The 14,767-nt window shown below is 34.1% G+C and overlaps 1 protein-coding gene across 1 annotated transcript; it reads left to right on the top strand.

Annotated features, from left to right (window-relative positions):
* The first annotated feature begins 3,846 nt into the window (after positions 1 to 3,846).
* Positions 3,847 to 6,320, top strand: LOC105263932 (uncharacterized). Its single transcript, XM_011300465.1, has 2 exons — positions 3,847 to 4,141; positions 4,617 to 6,320. Exons 1-2 carry the CDS (start codon positions 4,004 to 4,006, stop codon positions 6,318 to 6,320), a joined length of 1,842 nt encoding a protein of 613 aa, XP_011298767.1. The 5' UTR covers positions 3,847 to 4,003.
* The last annotated feature ends 8,447 nt before the right edge of the window (positions 6,321 to 14,767 follow it).

Here is a 14,767-nt window from a genome sequence, read left to right as displayed (position 1 = left end):
TGAGTGGAAAATTTCGGAAAATTCAAATTGAATTGGGTTTGGGTCACAATTATTATAATTTATAATTTATTCATGTGAAATTCAACGGAATGTTCATTCTATCTCTAATTCTCAATACTAAGCTTAGACACTCGTGAAAGTGCAGTCTTTTTTTTCTGTGGTAATAAAGTTCTGGAGCGGCAAAAGTGGTGAAGTGAATTCAATAATCTCATGGAAATTCTTTCTATTACTCATGACAATATTTCCACTGGACTTATTTCTTTTCATAACTTCCCTGAATACGTAATTTCTACAAATTATTTCCATTTTGCACTTGTAACTCAATAATGCAGAAGTGTCACAATCCATCTTACTTGCTACTAGTTCATTTTCCGAGAAATCTAAGAGAGTTAGCAAAATTTTTCAAAAAATCTCTTTTATACCCTGAAATGAGAGCTACAAAAATGGTTTTGCCAAAAATTTCGCTATCTCTCCTAAATCCGGAGATATTCGTTACTCTGTACTTTTTCGCTGCTGCATTGAGTAGAAAGAGAAGATTTTTTAAACCAAAAATAAAAAATATAAGGAATGCATTCCCAAAATAAATGAAAATTCTAATGATTAATGTAATAGAATAATCGAATGTATAAAACGTTGAAGTAAAAAAATAAAGAATATGCGAAAAGTTCAATTCTGTCAGTGAATAATACCTCAGGGCGGTTAATGGTTGGTTGGGATTATCCGACGAGTGATGAGATACATCAGAAAATTTACTATCAACCCAGTAAGCATTCTTGTAACAGGATATGTCGTAAATCCAGAGCAAACAGTCTGACTTGCAAATGAAACGTGACGCGGAGCGCGAATGGAAACTTCGGAAATTGCTTTTCTACAAGTTCCCACTCTGTATCCAGCATCAACGGTGAATCCATGAACCTCAGCTTTTCCAACGAGTACCGAGTGTATTACCACTTGGATAAGTCTCCTATTGTGTTCAACCGACGACAATTCATGACTGACATTCACCTGCTTGCTGTTCAGGGGTTGTAAACCGATGATTTTCAAGGGTTAAAGTAAATTGAGAGACAAAAACTCTTAAATGAAGATCGACATTAAACAGAATCCAGAAAATTTCATTATCACTTTCAAAAATCAGTGCCAACTACAGGTAATCATTTAATTACATGGGTAAGTGATTTTTTTTTTTGGGAAAGTGAATATCCAATTTTTATTCCATCGATCATTGACCCGGAGTAATTATTCTATTTTCAGTGAATAATTCGTTCGACCCAGATAATTATTCCATTAATCCATCCCCGTCTCGAGAAAATTGTTCATTAGTTAATTAATTATCAGTCGAAAAGTCGATATTAGTCATTATTCAGTTGACCTACATCTATCAATTGGATTAATACCCCGATCTCTTTTTAATAAATTCGAATGGAAAATTAATTTGGAAAAAAAATGAAAAAACTGGACATTCATTTTTTTATTTTACAGTATTATATAATTTCTCTCTCTTTATTTTCAATTTACTATTTAAAATTCGCGGATAAATTACTTCACATGAGGATGAATTAATTATGAATCTTTTTCTTATCCTTCTTAGCAATTTTAATACCCAAAACGTGACTGAATAATTTTTTTCAAACTTGGAAATAAAAAAGTAGAGGAAAAGTGGAAAAGCCACAGCTACTAACGGTCCTAATGCGCCATGAAAATGGGAGGACACTTGTGTAATTTCTACTTGTACCACTCTAATATACATTTAAAGGGAACGTGGGTAGAAGTTGCCAAGAGAAATCCACGACATACATCTTACCCCTTTATTCAACTTGACTCAACGATTTATGACTTTGAATTTAATTCATTCAGTTTGGATGTTCCATAGAATATTCGTAATACAAAGGAAAATCGGACCTGAAATTCCAGTGATTCAGATTTTCATTCATAAAGAATTTAATTGTTCACTGGAAAACGCAATAAAAATTAATTTTCGGTAAATAATTGACGGACAGGTGAAAAGTTGAAGTACCATGTACCTGTAAATTAAAATTCCTGGGGCTTCACGTGCGCTGACGTCATCGATTTTTTTTTGTAGGATTGAAGCTCCAATTTTATTCTTCATTTTGATGGAGAGAAGGCACTCAACGAAATCGCAAATTGTTAACAGTACTCTCGTTAAACAAAAACAAAAAACAGGAACAAGAATTTAATCCTGTGAATTTCAGGAATTTGTTAATGGAATTTTGTTGATGAGCATTTAATTGTATTTATTTACTCCACAATTCCTGTATTAAATCCATAACAACAATACGCACGTAGTCATTAACAAATTGAATTATTTATTCGCAAGAGAGAAAGACTTCAACAAACGTGAAATTAAAAGAAAAATTAATACTCACGTTTTGCCTCAGATTTTTTTCTCCAATGAATAATGAAAAAGAATTCAACAGAATTATTTATTTAAATCGACTAGAATTTTATTTACTATAAATAAATTAATCTTTTGAGTGAATTAAATTATTTATATTGGACTCATTAAACAATTTCATTAATTTCTAATATAACATCAAAATTTTCATTCAAACTCAGATTTTTATTTGATTGAAGTCAATTTTCTGAATGCCGCAGCGACCAGAGGATAAAACTACTTAAAAATCCGATCTTCTTTAATTTAATTAAATATTTGAAATTCAAATGTCGCTAGCACCGAGAGTATTCAGTCTCCATCGGCATAATCGTTTAACGAGAAAGAAAAATCTCATTCAATTTTCCCAATCTAATTTCCACTCATTTTTTTTTTCCACTGAATAAATTGAGTAAAATCTCTGTTGAACTGTTCCATAAACAGATTACCCGATGAAAAACATGGAAATACATGGAGCAGTGGATGAAGAAGCCCCTCGAGACAGTAACGTCTCGAGGAGATGAAATTCAAATAAAGAGAAACGATAATTTGTTTCGGTGGTCTCGGAGTGACTGATCTTATCGCCACGAAATAAAAGGGAAATAGAAGATGTAATAATCTTCAATCTCTTACAGAAGAGCGACAATTCAGTCAATAGTGGAAAAAAAATGAGGAATGAAAGAGTAGTCTGCCAGGCTTTAACGAGAATTTCCTCTTTTATTTCATTTTATTTTTATTTCTTTCATTCGACTATTTTTTATGAACAAACCCGCACAAGAAAATCTCACCATCTTACAATATCAAAGGATACAAACGCTAGTTTTCATCCCTTCGGTATTGGAAACTGATACGCAAATAGAAAAAAAAATGGAATAGTTTTCCCTGGGATTTTCACCACTAGTGTAACTGATAGGACTGAAGCTGGAATTCAAAAAAAAAAACTCAATTAATTTAATTTAACAGTGGAGTAGTTTTCAATTATCGAACAACAAATTTTAATTTTGTGTATTCATTTATTTAAACTGAAAAAGAATGATAAATGAAAAATGATGTTTAGGACTGGAGTCTTCAGATTAAATTATAAAATCCAATTGTTTATAATACTGATGATGAAAAAGTGGAATTTTTTAGAAATGTACGGAAGATTTGTCTATTTATTCCAGAGAAATTTCATGTGGATCAATTATTTATTAAAAAATCATTTAATAAAACTCTTCGTCTTCAGAAATCGAATAAATATCAAATTTAAAAGTAAAAATTCCAGCACTTAATAAATAAATAAAAAATTCTATTCATATTATAATATTTAATTACAAAAAAAAATCAAAGCTGTGAGAAGGATCTATCGGGTCATGTAGAGATCATTACATGAAGATAGATAAAAATCAATGAATTAAAAAATTGATTGATCGACGTGAATATCCTCAGCTTTATCATTCGATTGTTCCCAAAAAATGGCGTTTGTTATTTAACGAAATGTCAAAGAAATTGAGGTGAATAATTCAACAATTCAAGATCTCTGGATCCAACACCCGCGAGTGTTGTTATCATGAAGGTCAGAAAATCAACGGCAGTCTGGATACGATCGACGATAAAGGACTCACGATAGTCGGAATGTTGAGTATTTCAGCCCCATCAAAATTCGTGTTAACCCTACAATCAGTGCCACCATTTTTCCTCGAGAGTTTTCTCGCATTTATCCTGGTGATTCTTCTGGCCATTCCGCTTATCGCACGTGCTCAAATGCTTCTCGTGAGTACAACCTCATTAACCCCCGCATATAATTACCCCCTGAATTGCTAAATTATCCTCGAGCGAAACACCGAAGGGGCATAATTGACCGTTCAAAGAACAAGACGTGTAAAATAAATTTATACTTATCAGAAAAATTGTCAATTCGTCGGAATATTTTATTGAATTTCAATTCAACTTTCTATAATTATTTTTGGCTGAATCTGTTAGAATATTTAATAGACCATTTTGTAATCTAAAAAGTTTATGGAATTCTATTTGTTATATAACTCTAGTGTAAATCTCATTTTTTTTTATAAAAGAAATCCAATGGAAAATAATAATTTTGAGTCCAGGAGGAAAATTAATATTTTGGGAAATATATTGGAAATAATTAGATATTTTAAAAATATCTGAAATATTTTTGGATGAGAGAAGAAAGGCGGGGACCTAGGAATTTCCAAAAAAAAAATCCAGCCATTGCTTAAAATTCCAGGAAAACCCGATGAACTACTTTCCCCCTGTCCCGCGGAAGCATCCACCCGTTTTCCCACCCCCCAGCCGAGAGCAACCACCAACACCAGCAATTAACGTCAATCTGCAACTCGATACGATCCGCTCAAATCCATTATCATCCCCCAGCCCCGAGGACGAGCTGAATTTCGATATTCAGTTGCTACCCCTGATCCGGAAAAAGTCCCTCCAGACGTGTCCCTCAGACACATCCACCCACGACTACGAGCTCTACCGTCATAATTTCATAGAGCTAAACCTGAAAAAGCAGTTTGGAGAGAGAATACCGGGTAACGTTGTCCTGAACGCCCACCACCTGAGCACAATCGACTCAAAGATCCTGTTAAAAGTGAACAGGAACTTCCCAGAAAACTTGTTTGACTTCATCGAGCCCCCGAGTACCAGAAAAGTAAAGCCCCATCCACCACAGCCCCACCCTACAGATCACTTTCTCCCGAGGAACTCCAAGAACCCCTCAAAGAACCTGATCAGCATCGACAAAGCAATAGGAACTCTCGATCCATCCCTGGAAATCGATCAGGTTCCAGAACTAATAGATTTCAAAGAGCGCACCACCCCGACATCTCCGAGATCTCCCAGAAGACTAGCAGAGAGCGCTGACAACGTTAAAATCCTGAACACCAGGAACTCCAGGAAAAAACTGGAGTCAACGTCAAGTCTTCCGACGAGTTCGCCTGTCAGACCTGATAATCAGGTCAGAACGAGGACTCAGGATCAGAGGCAGGTGGAGACGAGGCGACGACCGTTGAAGCCTCCGAGGCTGAGGACTGACAGGAGTGAAGTTCTCGATGTGAGAACTTTGAAGGAGAGCGGACCTGATAGGTCCTCGATAACTTGTCCCTCAGTGGCGTCCAGCGAAGCCTTCAGCATTAACAGCAGCTCCTCGAAACAACCGGATAAAGTTATCTCCAGGCCGACATCATCATGCGGTTCCAACAAGGGTTTCAGGAACTTCGGGCCCCGAGTGAACTCCAGACCCAGGTCCGGAGGGTTCTTCGGGTGGGACATTCCTGATTGTCCTGATCCCCTCAATTCTCCGGCTTCTTTTGATCCTAACGATTATCCTCGTCCCTTGATTGCCATTGATCATCCGGGAACTCTTGGTGATGATCAGGCAGTGAGGGAGATCAGACATACCGAGAACTCAGTCAAATCAAATGCAGTAGAGAAGAAAGTGAGAACTGACGGACTGTTGTCTGAGCCTTCTTCACTCCCTCAGTCTCGTCTGGATGAACTGAATGATGTGACAGCTGATGGGGATCAGTCCTCTTCCGCTCTGCATCCTCAGTGTACCGAGGAGAGGATGCGGAAGTCGCGGCTTCCAGTCAGGCTGACAGAGACGTCGAGAAAAGTGGTGAAAAAAAATTCCCTCGTCGATAAAATTGGATGGGAGTCGAGGAAAAAGGAGGACTTTGCTCTTCAAGTTTCTGCTTCTGTAATTAAGTCGGGTATTGATGATAATTACAGGAATTCTTTTGGTGGTGATAAGCAACTTTTGGGGGGAGGGGGTGGACAAGGTGGAGAGACTAATCAGGAGTTATCGGGGGAGACTATCGGGGTGGTTATGCCGGAAAAGGGGGAAAGGGGGGAGGGAAAAATGGGGGAGGTAAATATATCAAATCAGACGGATCATGTGGAATCGGAGAGTTCCAGGGACGCAACGTAAAAGGAGGGATTAATATCCTGCATTGATGAGAGGGGGAGGTAATTGGTTTTTCTGGGGATCGGGCTTTCAGCCATGTTGCAATTCTGAAAGTGCGACCATTTAATTTTTCAGTTTAAACATTTTTATTTGTCTGGGGCTTTAATAAATTTCTGAGGAACATATCGATTTGAAATTGATGTTCTCATTTTTTTTTTTAACAGAAATGCAGACAAGTGGAAAATTTGTTGTGAATTTTATCGGATAAAAATTTTATGTTCTTTCTATCAACCATGATGTGCAGTAAAATACGAGTGAGTGAGATGACCCAATTTTTATCGCAACGAAATTGAGGGGATTTTTTGATGAAAAAAAATTGAGGTCGGATTTTTAGTAAACTTTTATTTGATATTCTGGGGTGGAAAATTCTCTTCGCGTCGAGATCCATTTGCGGATTTTTAGGAGAGAAGATTGAGGGAATGAAGAGGGGATTTATCATAAAGTGAGTTTTGAATAGAAGGGGAAAAAGTCATATCGAATCGAAGAATCTTTTAATTTAAAAATTATCATCAACTAGCTCATTTAATTAAAACTCAAACAACATCGATGTTCAATAATTTAATTGAATGGTTTATTTATCATTAATAATTCTTAATAAAGCATTAATGGATGAAAGGACGAATGACAAAATTAAGGGTTCTTCACAACTTCAGGAAGAAAAATATGAATTAAAGTATTCTCTCATTAAATTTTTCTCCTTTTTGACTCATCAAAAGGAAATTCAACTTCTCTCGTGACCCGAATTTCCCAGAATTCCAATTTTGATTGAAAAACAGAGAAAACGGTTTTACATTGACCTTTTTCTATAGAAAACTCACACAAAGCCGACGAAATGCATTCGCACAATCATTTCAACACGTAAAATCAAACTTTTCGGATATCCAACAGTGCACATGATGAATAAACCTTTCTAAGGGTTCAGGGCCAATATAAAGAGTGATGAAAACGAAACGAGAGTTGCAAGGAAACTTCATCATAAACTGGATTGAAAAATACACATTTCAATGATTTTTTACAAACTCTATTTGAACTACCCCTCAATAATGAATTCAGTGCATAAAAGAGCAGACGATTCTAGAATTCAATGCACTGTTTTCAAACCATTCTCTGGAGATCAATAAATAGTTAACAACTAGTCAAGTCATTTTTATATTTTATATTATATATTTTTTTTATATTATATTATATATTTTTCAATGATTACCCTGAATAGTAAAAACAATTAACATTTCTTCAGTCATACGAGTAAACAAATCACCTGAATTATCAGTTTTTTTATTAAAATTATCCCGACCTGGAGGGAAAAAGTTTCCATCGATGAATGAATTCCATTTCATCAGTAACGCAATGGGTTATCCAATCTGTCAAATACTCACTTTACTTTTCCTCCATAAAATCCATAATCCTAAGTCTCCAATTCTCTAAGAACTACACTGCATCGTAGAGCCAAAACTTCAGCGCAAATTGAATTAAATTCCGAGGAGAAGTTGGAATAAAATTTCATGCGAAATGAAAATGTTATCATCTCCTCCAATAATCGAAGTTCGGAAACTTTGACTTCTCCCACGGCCTGAACTTTTCAAGTGTCAAAGTAAAGTGACACTGACTGAAAATCGATACGCCACCTTAATGTCATCAAAGTTCTCTGTGAATAGAGAGCAGTGGAAAAAGCACTCCCCAAAATTGTTTAAAATTCAAGATCATAAACTATTTGAAGATTTGAAATTGATGGAAATCGTCGAAACTTCGGTTTTCTTTTCCTGAGAATTCAGGATTGTCCTCGAACTCTCAAGGAAGCTCCAAGTTCCACAGATTTTCCTCTGCTAAAAAAAATTGATTAACAATCATTATTTCAATAAGCCAACAGTGATAATATTCTCTTCACATATTCTCTCACTAATTTCTTAACTATAATCCATAATAAGGAAATGAAACAAAATAAAATCTCTTTATTCCTCGAATTCACTCGATATCGCTGGATTTTGTCGGAGCAAATATAAGAGCCAATTGTGTTGACACGGGGAAGCTGTTTGTAGGTAGAAGACCTCGTCTATCCTGGGGTACGTCCTGAGGATCTCACGAGAATTCGAAACGCGAGAATTATTCCACCGTTGAGAGTGCAAACCGCATTACCGTTTTCACTGGTGCGTTTGCTCACCACGATTGTACGTTATGTTCACCAGGGATACCCCATGGTGTGAGAGATGCATTTATTTCTTGATGGTGATGTATCGTGTGTACCTAGACAGTAGTGATGAACGACTGTTATTTGTGCATTTACGCAGTATGTACGAATTATTTGCACGGTTGAATCCGTTGTTCAGCTGGCGCCTGCCCTCAATGTCTGGAGAATCCTCTTGATGGAGAACTCCTTCTTTTTCCTGAGGAAAATTGTTCCTTCAATCGAGAATTATATTCCGTCCACGGGATTCCACAGTCTGCAAAGACTTTTCACCATCGCTATTTAATATTCAATTATTTAAATATTGACATCAATCAAAAATTATATAGAATGTCAATAAAATAATTTGTACATGAATTTAGTACTGATCAAAATAAATATTAATTCATTGAAGATCGAAAGAATTAATGAACATATTCAAGTTTTTTTATTATTAATAATATTCGTGTATTTATTGAATATTATTAGAAAGTTGAAAAACGTTTAAAAAATTCAAACTTATCACAATTTTTATGTGGAATTATTTCACACGTAAATATCAGTTTTATGCAAAAAATTTCTGACGTGAGACATTCAATTATTTATATTTTTTATATAAATATATTTATTTCTCATCATTGAAAAAAAAAATCACACTGAATTACCGATTGTTATTACCAGTAAAATGAATAAATAGAAAAACATGGATAAATAATTTTTTAGTATTAGTTTATTCCGACATTTTAGGATGTATGGACAATTATTACATAATAATTATATATAATGAGAAATTTCTCTTAGTGTAGTTTGTAAGGTTCGACTTTGTGTTCAACTTTGTTTTTTTTTTCATTTCAATATTTTTTTTTTCATTATTTTTTTTTTTGTTTATCTTTCTTAAACTCTTACACAACACTCTTTCACAAAAATTAATGATCATCGAACTAGAAATGAATAATTAAATACGTGCGCTCTTGGTTATTAATCATCAATAAAACATTATTTGTTTTTGTAATCATTATTCAATATTATGATCATTATATTACCATTAATTATTACAATTACGATATAACGCTATAATTTTTTTTATTTTTTCTCCTTTAATTACTGATTTTTTATTAATTCATTCATAATGATAGAAAGTACGTTACGATGCAGTGTGTGGCGAATATTGTTCACAGAATTTCATATTCTGTTTTTTGTTTCATATATTTTTCATTAATTCATGATTTTTCATAGGCAAGTGGTGAAAACTGGTGAGGGAATACAAAAAATTTCTTCGAATTTCCCAAAAAAAAATCTCGAAAACTTCTGAATTCAAAGGAAAATATTCAAAAATTTTCCACAACTCACGAATTTTCCGAAGAAAAGTGAAACAACACTTTTCGCTGAATTCATTAATATCCGAGACATCCACGAGATGAACTAATAAATTTTTATCTTCCCTCCACTATCAGTTCCCCACCACTTCCTCATTTATTTATTTATTCTTATTTTGAACACCGCGTCAGGATACGTAAGTCTTCGTCGGAAACCGTATCTCATAAAGTGGCAAAACAGGTTTATTATCTCGAACGTATCATCAAATTGTCTGAGAGTATTGAATTCATGATGTGAAACACAAATGAGAGACTTGGAATCGACTCATTTACTCATCAGGAATGTTAAAGAATAGTAAATAAAATTGATAAAGATTGGAAAACAGTATTCATCACGCGTCAAGCTGCCCCACAAAGATGCTCCCACCCTAGGAATGAAAATAGATCCAAAGAGATCCATCACGAATTAAACAGAGTCTTTCCACCAGGCAATTAAAAATCAATAAACAAATTAACTCCCTAATGTTTGCCACTTTCCTCTAATAAAGTATCTCCGATCAAGCGTTTCAACTTGTTATCGCAATTATCATACGACAGACATGCCATCAAATTATTCACAATTTGTCCCACAAGTTATTTTTTTTTTCCATTAAATTCATTATTCTCTATTTTTCATCGTAATTATTAAAAATCACCCATTACTGTTTTTTTTTTCACACTTATATTCAGCGAAAAACTCTGACATAATTATCACGTTCCATAAAAAAATTGTTATCGTCAAATTAATTAAATAAAAAGCACGCCGGCACTGATTTAAGGATCAATTGTTTTTTATGAGGAAAAATAATAAATTGTGCGCATGATTTCACTTTTTGGAGAGGCATGTGCGTGTAAGTGTATGCGTGTCAATGTTTTCTTCCCTTAATTTTTCTCGGCTATATGACTAGAAACACGATATATGTACGAATTAGATTCAATATTGATTAATTTATAATTATTTTAATAATAATAATCTATAATTTCTTCGTCTAGAAATGGCAAATTTTCTTTTCTCTAGTGAACATTCTTTCTTTGCAGTGAAATTATATATTTTCTTGGTTTTAATCATAATATGGCAACTTGCAGTAATAAAAATTAATAATACTAGCTAAAATCGTACTAATGACAATTATCGAGAGATTATTTGTTTTCTTCGGCTTCGATTAATGAATATTAATTCGCGGCGTGAACCAAGGGAGTGAAAATTCTTGGTGTTGTTTTGCTGTACTGTTAGCGATTGGAGTGAAGTAATTCGAATGTTTTTTAACGCTGCTGCATCAATTATTCCGTGAATAATTGAATTATCCTTAATCAATGCCCTCGACATCACAGCAATCACCAAAAACATTCCCTCTCATAAACTCACAACAGATTACATGAAAATAATTACAAAAACAACTACAATTATTGCAAAACAAATAAATCATGTTAAAATCACTGGATGCATGAGAAAAAAAACAACTCAAACCAACGGAATATTAATTTTTTCTCATGCAACTTGTCGGTAATAATTAATTGACTAATGAAATAAAATCACTGGTTCAAATAAAAAGTGATTCAACCTCTCTGCACAATCATCTCAGCAATGATAACGATGAAACTTTGTACAACTGCTTCAGTTTACTCGCAGCACATATTTTCTTATTCCTCATTTGATGCAAACGGTTTTTTCAAGAAATGCATAATGTTTGATGTTGATTGTTCATAAAAAAATGAGCCATGGATATTTGGAAAATTCAACGATGTTTAGACTAGATAGGCATTACGTAAAGCATTGACAATCACGACACGTTCGTACCAATTGAATTTTGCTCAGAGCTCACATTTTTAAAAACATTAATTACTGAAAAAATACATTCTTGAATTTTTACATAGCAAACACAGAAAAAAGCCTTTACTATTTCATTTTTTTTTTTCAATTTTCACAATCCTTTCAGATATTCTTCAAATACCTTAAGGCCCATTTCAATGCTGATAAGTGGCTTTTCAATCTGCACGAACGATTTTTTAACAATTCAGTTTTTCATAAACAATGTCTACTTGTTTAAAAATTAATTGGCCCCGTTACATAGAAAAAAATTAATGGAATTGAGAAGCATATTGGGAAAATCGTTCGGTGAAAGGACAATCTACTCTTCAGCAAACGAATTGGGCGCCTGAAAATATACCTGAATCAGTTTTATTACATCTCGCATTGTTATTTTTCCAAATGGTAATAATATAAATATTAAAAAATGTATTTTGTCGCTGAAATTTGACGAACCCAGCTGCGAAGTCAGAAAAATCTCTGGTGATCAGGATTAACTTTTCCCCTCACGACCCATTGCACTTCATTTCTGCGCATTTTTCATCAACGAATTTAACAAATTAATGTTTAAACACATTTTTACTCAGTCACACTTACAATTTCTCATTCGATATCAATTATTTATAAGTGTAACGCGGTGATCGGTAGATTCTTACAAATATACTTCTGCCAGTTAGTTGTTTTTCATTTTTCAGATAAACTTTTTCACAAGGTCTCCCAGGTGAAAGAATATTATCAGTTTTTTCATTCTGTCATTCACTGATATCCTCTCAATCTATGTTTTACGTTTTATGCATTGCACCCAGTATTTCTCGAGTGATTCCATCTCTCATTGCATGATTCTTCGCTCACAATCGATAATGATTGATTCTTCAAATGAAAAAAGGCATTTGGGCTGGAAAAATCGACTTCTGTGTCTAGTTACACGAATTTTTATTTTTTTTTTTACGAGAATTTTATTGGAGTCGCCATCATATTTTTATTTGAGTCTCCATTACTTTTTTTTGACTTTCGTTCGAGTGGCAATCAATCAATTCTTCATCGAATTGTTCCATTGTTGGGGTAATTAAGCATGGCCGGGCTCACCGAGCCACCCAATTAGCAATCAGTAATCGTGTGGAATTGAATTGTACAAAAAAAAGAGGTCAGACTTTTGCACTGACGTGAGGAAACGCTAAAAGCTCCAAAAAGGGTAATTGTGCACTCCAATAAAAAAAAACCTTCTGAGAGAACACAAAATTCCCACAAAAAGGCCTTCACAAATTTTCTCCTGAGAGACTGCAGTATCGAATTAATTGAATAACAACAATTGAATTATTGATAAATTCATGTGCAGTTTTCGTTGGAACTATCTCGAAAACTAGAAAGTTGAGAGGGAAATGTGATGAGGGGAAATCGCACTAAAACATGTTCAAAATGCTTTCATGGACTTAATGAATACTAAATAACACGAGTATGAGTATTGATCGGACTTTTTCCCCGCCAATATTCGAATTAATTCCTCCATGGTTAATGATTTTTAATCATTATCGTAAACAATTCTGGATAGAACGTGAGATAATTATTAATCACTGTACCTCTCCCATCTCAACCCATTGATCTCAAATCCCCAATAAACCGATATTGTCATTTAAACATTGCCAACGATTTCCGTCCAGATAAAATGGTAATTACCTCATAATGTTGTGAATTGACTTGTTTTTCTATTGTACGCAAAATAACAATATCCTCATTGTGACGTTCAAACGAAATTAGTCCTCCATTGTACATTTCACTCATGCGTAGGTAGAGGCGCCACTTGCAATCTGTATTGAAGTGGTGGAACGCAATAATTAATTATCTCAGTTCATTAATCATGAGATTATCCCCAGAATGTCAAACGAATTTTTTATCCACAATTCTCCCCTAGATGAATAAAAAAATTTCGAACATTGAAGGATCATTAAAAAAATCAAATGCCCTCTTCATAATATTTCCCAGCTCGCCCCTTCCCTTTTTTATTTAAAATATTCAAGAGCTCATTGCATAGAAGAAATCAATAGATTCAGATCTTTCGCGAGTTGAATTAAAACTTCAAAAAGAAACTCAGAAATTTCCGCAGAATATATTTGAACTCATTGAATTTTTTAAACTGCAAAATCGAATTGTCACGTTTTGTCACTTCAGAGTGCAATTAATATTCACTCCTTTGAATTACCTGGAATATGCCCGCGAGAATAATTTTTCTCTCAACAATTGGCGAGAGAGAAATGAAGCTAATTCACTTGTGCATTGTATCCTGTGCGTATTTTGCAATAAAAATAAATAGAATTAATAAAATGAGATTTCTGCTGTCTTCAATTCTGTCGCTGTAGTGTTAAATTTTGTTGTGCTCTCGTGATTTATTAGTTTTTAACTGAAATAAAAGTATATTTGGAACGAATGACTGAGTTTTGTCAATTTCAAAGCTTTCCAATTTACACAAGTAAAATTATTCGTTCTTCTTCGTGTCATTGACAATTGAAGCCCTCATGAAATCGATCGTTATGTATTTTTAGACCATTTGTGATGTCACGTCATACGAATCTGTGGCGAACTGATGGAGAATCGGCGATATGTCAGAAACCTTCGCATTTATTATCCTGCAAATCTCTAGAACTAGTGATTTCAAGGGAAAACCTTCCAATTCATCCCCAGAATATTCCAAACTTCGTTCTTCATTTTTTAAATCATTTTTAAAAATTGCTTTTCACAGAATAAAGTATTTTATCCTTGGAAAAATCCTTCAATTCCAGAATTTTTTTCCCTCAAAATACAGAAGTTTTCACTAGATTTCGCTAACTCCTCGTTTCAAGTTTCTGTTCAAACATGAAAAAAACTTTTTCTTTTGCAGAATTGAGAACTTTCTCCAGGAAATGAGAAATAATTTTTCTCTGGGATTTCCTCTCGAAGATGTTCACGAAACAAAAAATGAATCTTCCACCGCGTTCTTCCCCCATCGTTTCCACCGGATTCAACGACCAATAAACCAGGCCATAAATATCGATTATTCGTCATGCTCAAATACCACCCAAGACTCACACATGCATACATCTGTAGAAAATAGAAA

The sequence above is a fragment of the Fopius arisanus genome, unplaced genomic scaffold (assembly GCF_000806365.1).
Source record: "Fopius arisanus strain USDA-PBARC FA_bdor unplaced genomic scaffold, ASM80636v1 scaffold00017, whole genome shotgun sequence".
In the NCBI taxonomy this organism is placed as follows: Eukaryota; Metazoa; Arthropoda; class Insecta; order Hymenoptera; family Braconidae; genus Fopius; species Fopius arisanus.
Note: the sequence above shows the minus strand (reverse complement) of the source record. Positions and strands in the feature narration are given on the sequence as shown.

What these genes read in the sequence shown, in the direction of transcription:
- LOC105263932 (XM_011300465.1), top strand. Translation starts at nt 4,004, where the DNA reads ATGTTGAGTATTTCAGCCCCATCAAAATTCGTGTTAACCCTACAATCA. An exon ending in CACGTGCTCAAATGCTTCTC is followed by an intron (nt 4,142 to 4,616) that starts GTGAGTACAACC and finishes TTAAAATTCCAG; the next exon opens with GAAAACCCGATGAACTACTT.